Consider the following 1,153-nt stretch of genomic DNA (forward strand, 5'->3'; position numbering starts at 1 on the left):
AGATGTTCAGACAATTACTTATAAGTCTGATTGTGTATGTGCAGCCATATACTTGCTAAAGGATGTCCAAGTGCAAGCTATCTTTGGGCCACAAATGTCTACTCAAACTGATTTTGTGATCGACTTAGGGAACAGAGTAAAAGTCCCTATAATTTCTCCAGCAACAAGTCCTTTACTTACAGTCAAGGAAAATCCCTTCTTCATCAGAGGAGCACTTCCTTCTTCCAGTCAGACTAAAGCCATTGCAGCAATTGTTAAAAACTATAATTGGAGGGAGGTTGTAGTAATCTATGAGGAAAGCCCCTATGGAACCTGGTAGATACTTCAGTAATTGAGTCATCAATGCAAGGTGTTCTGGGTGTAAAATCTTATGTTACAAGATCAAATGAGCTTGACATGTTCACCAAGAGATGGAGAAAGAGATTTCGTCAAGAGTATCCAGACATGGACCAAGTAGAACTCAATGTTTTCGGGCTATGGGCATATGATAGCATCACCTTATTAGCAGAAGCAGTAGAGAAAGTGGGCACTACTGCTATCCCAAAATTAAAGAAACCAGACACTAGAGAGAACTTAACAGACCTAGATGCACTTAGAACCTCAGAAGTGGGATCTCTGCTCATTGACTCTATGCAAAACACAGAGCTAAAACCAGGACTAAGTGGTGATTTCCGTATCATTGATAGAGAACTGCAGCCGTACCCATATCAGATTGTGAATATAATCGGGAAAGGAGAGAAAGTCGTTGGATTCTGGACAGAGAAGGATGGCATTTCGCATAAACTGAAGATGAATGGTAAAACAGCTAAAACTAATAATAAGCAACTAGGGGTCATCATTTGGCCTGGTGAATCTACTATTGTTCCGAGAGGCTGGGAAATACCCACAAGTGGGAAGAAGTTAAGGGTTGGAGTTCCAGACAAAGGAGGGCTGGAGCAATTCATTAAAGTGGAAAGAGATCCAACGACACAAGCAGTAATTACAACTGGTTTAGGGCCAGATGTCTTCAAAGAAGTCATCTTATCTTTGAAATATGATGTCCCTTACGAATTTATTCCATTTCCAATAGCACATAGCCCAACTTCTCAAAACTATGATGATCTTGTTCACAAGATCAATTCTAAGGTAAAACTAACCTCTTCAGCTGAATAAC

The 1,153-nt window shown here is 40.2% G+C and overlaps 1 protein-coding gene across 1 annotated transcript; it reads left to right on the forward strand.

Annotated features, from left to right (window-relative positions):
* Positions 1-42: 42 nt before the first annotated feature.
* On the forward strand, positions 43-1,152 carry LOC107062593 (glutamate receptor 2.2-like). The gene has a single exon (XM_015313408.1). The coding sequence runs from the start codon at positions 343-345 to the stop codon at positions 1,150-1,152; it is 810 nt and encodes a 269-aa protein (XP_015168894.1). The 5' UTR covers positions 43-342.
* The last annotated feature ends 1 nt before the right edge of the window (position 1,153 follows it).

Source organism: Solanum tuberosum, unplaced genomic scaffold, assembly GCF_000226075.1.
Source record: "Solanum tuberosum cultivar DM 1-3 516 R44 unplaced genomic scaffold, SolTub_3.0 scf00246, whole genome shotgun sequence".
Lineage (NCBI taxonomy): Eukaryota > Viridiplantae > Streptophyta > Magnoliopsida > Solanales > Solanaceae > Solanum > Solanum tuberosum.

Bases quoted from the DNA above. Each gene is read 5' to 3' on its own strand.
- LOC107062593 (XM_015313408.1), top strand. From the start codon at position 343: ATGCAAGGTGTTCTGGGTGTAAAATCTTATGTTACAAGATCAAATGAG.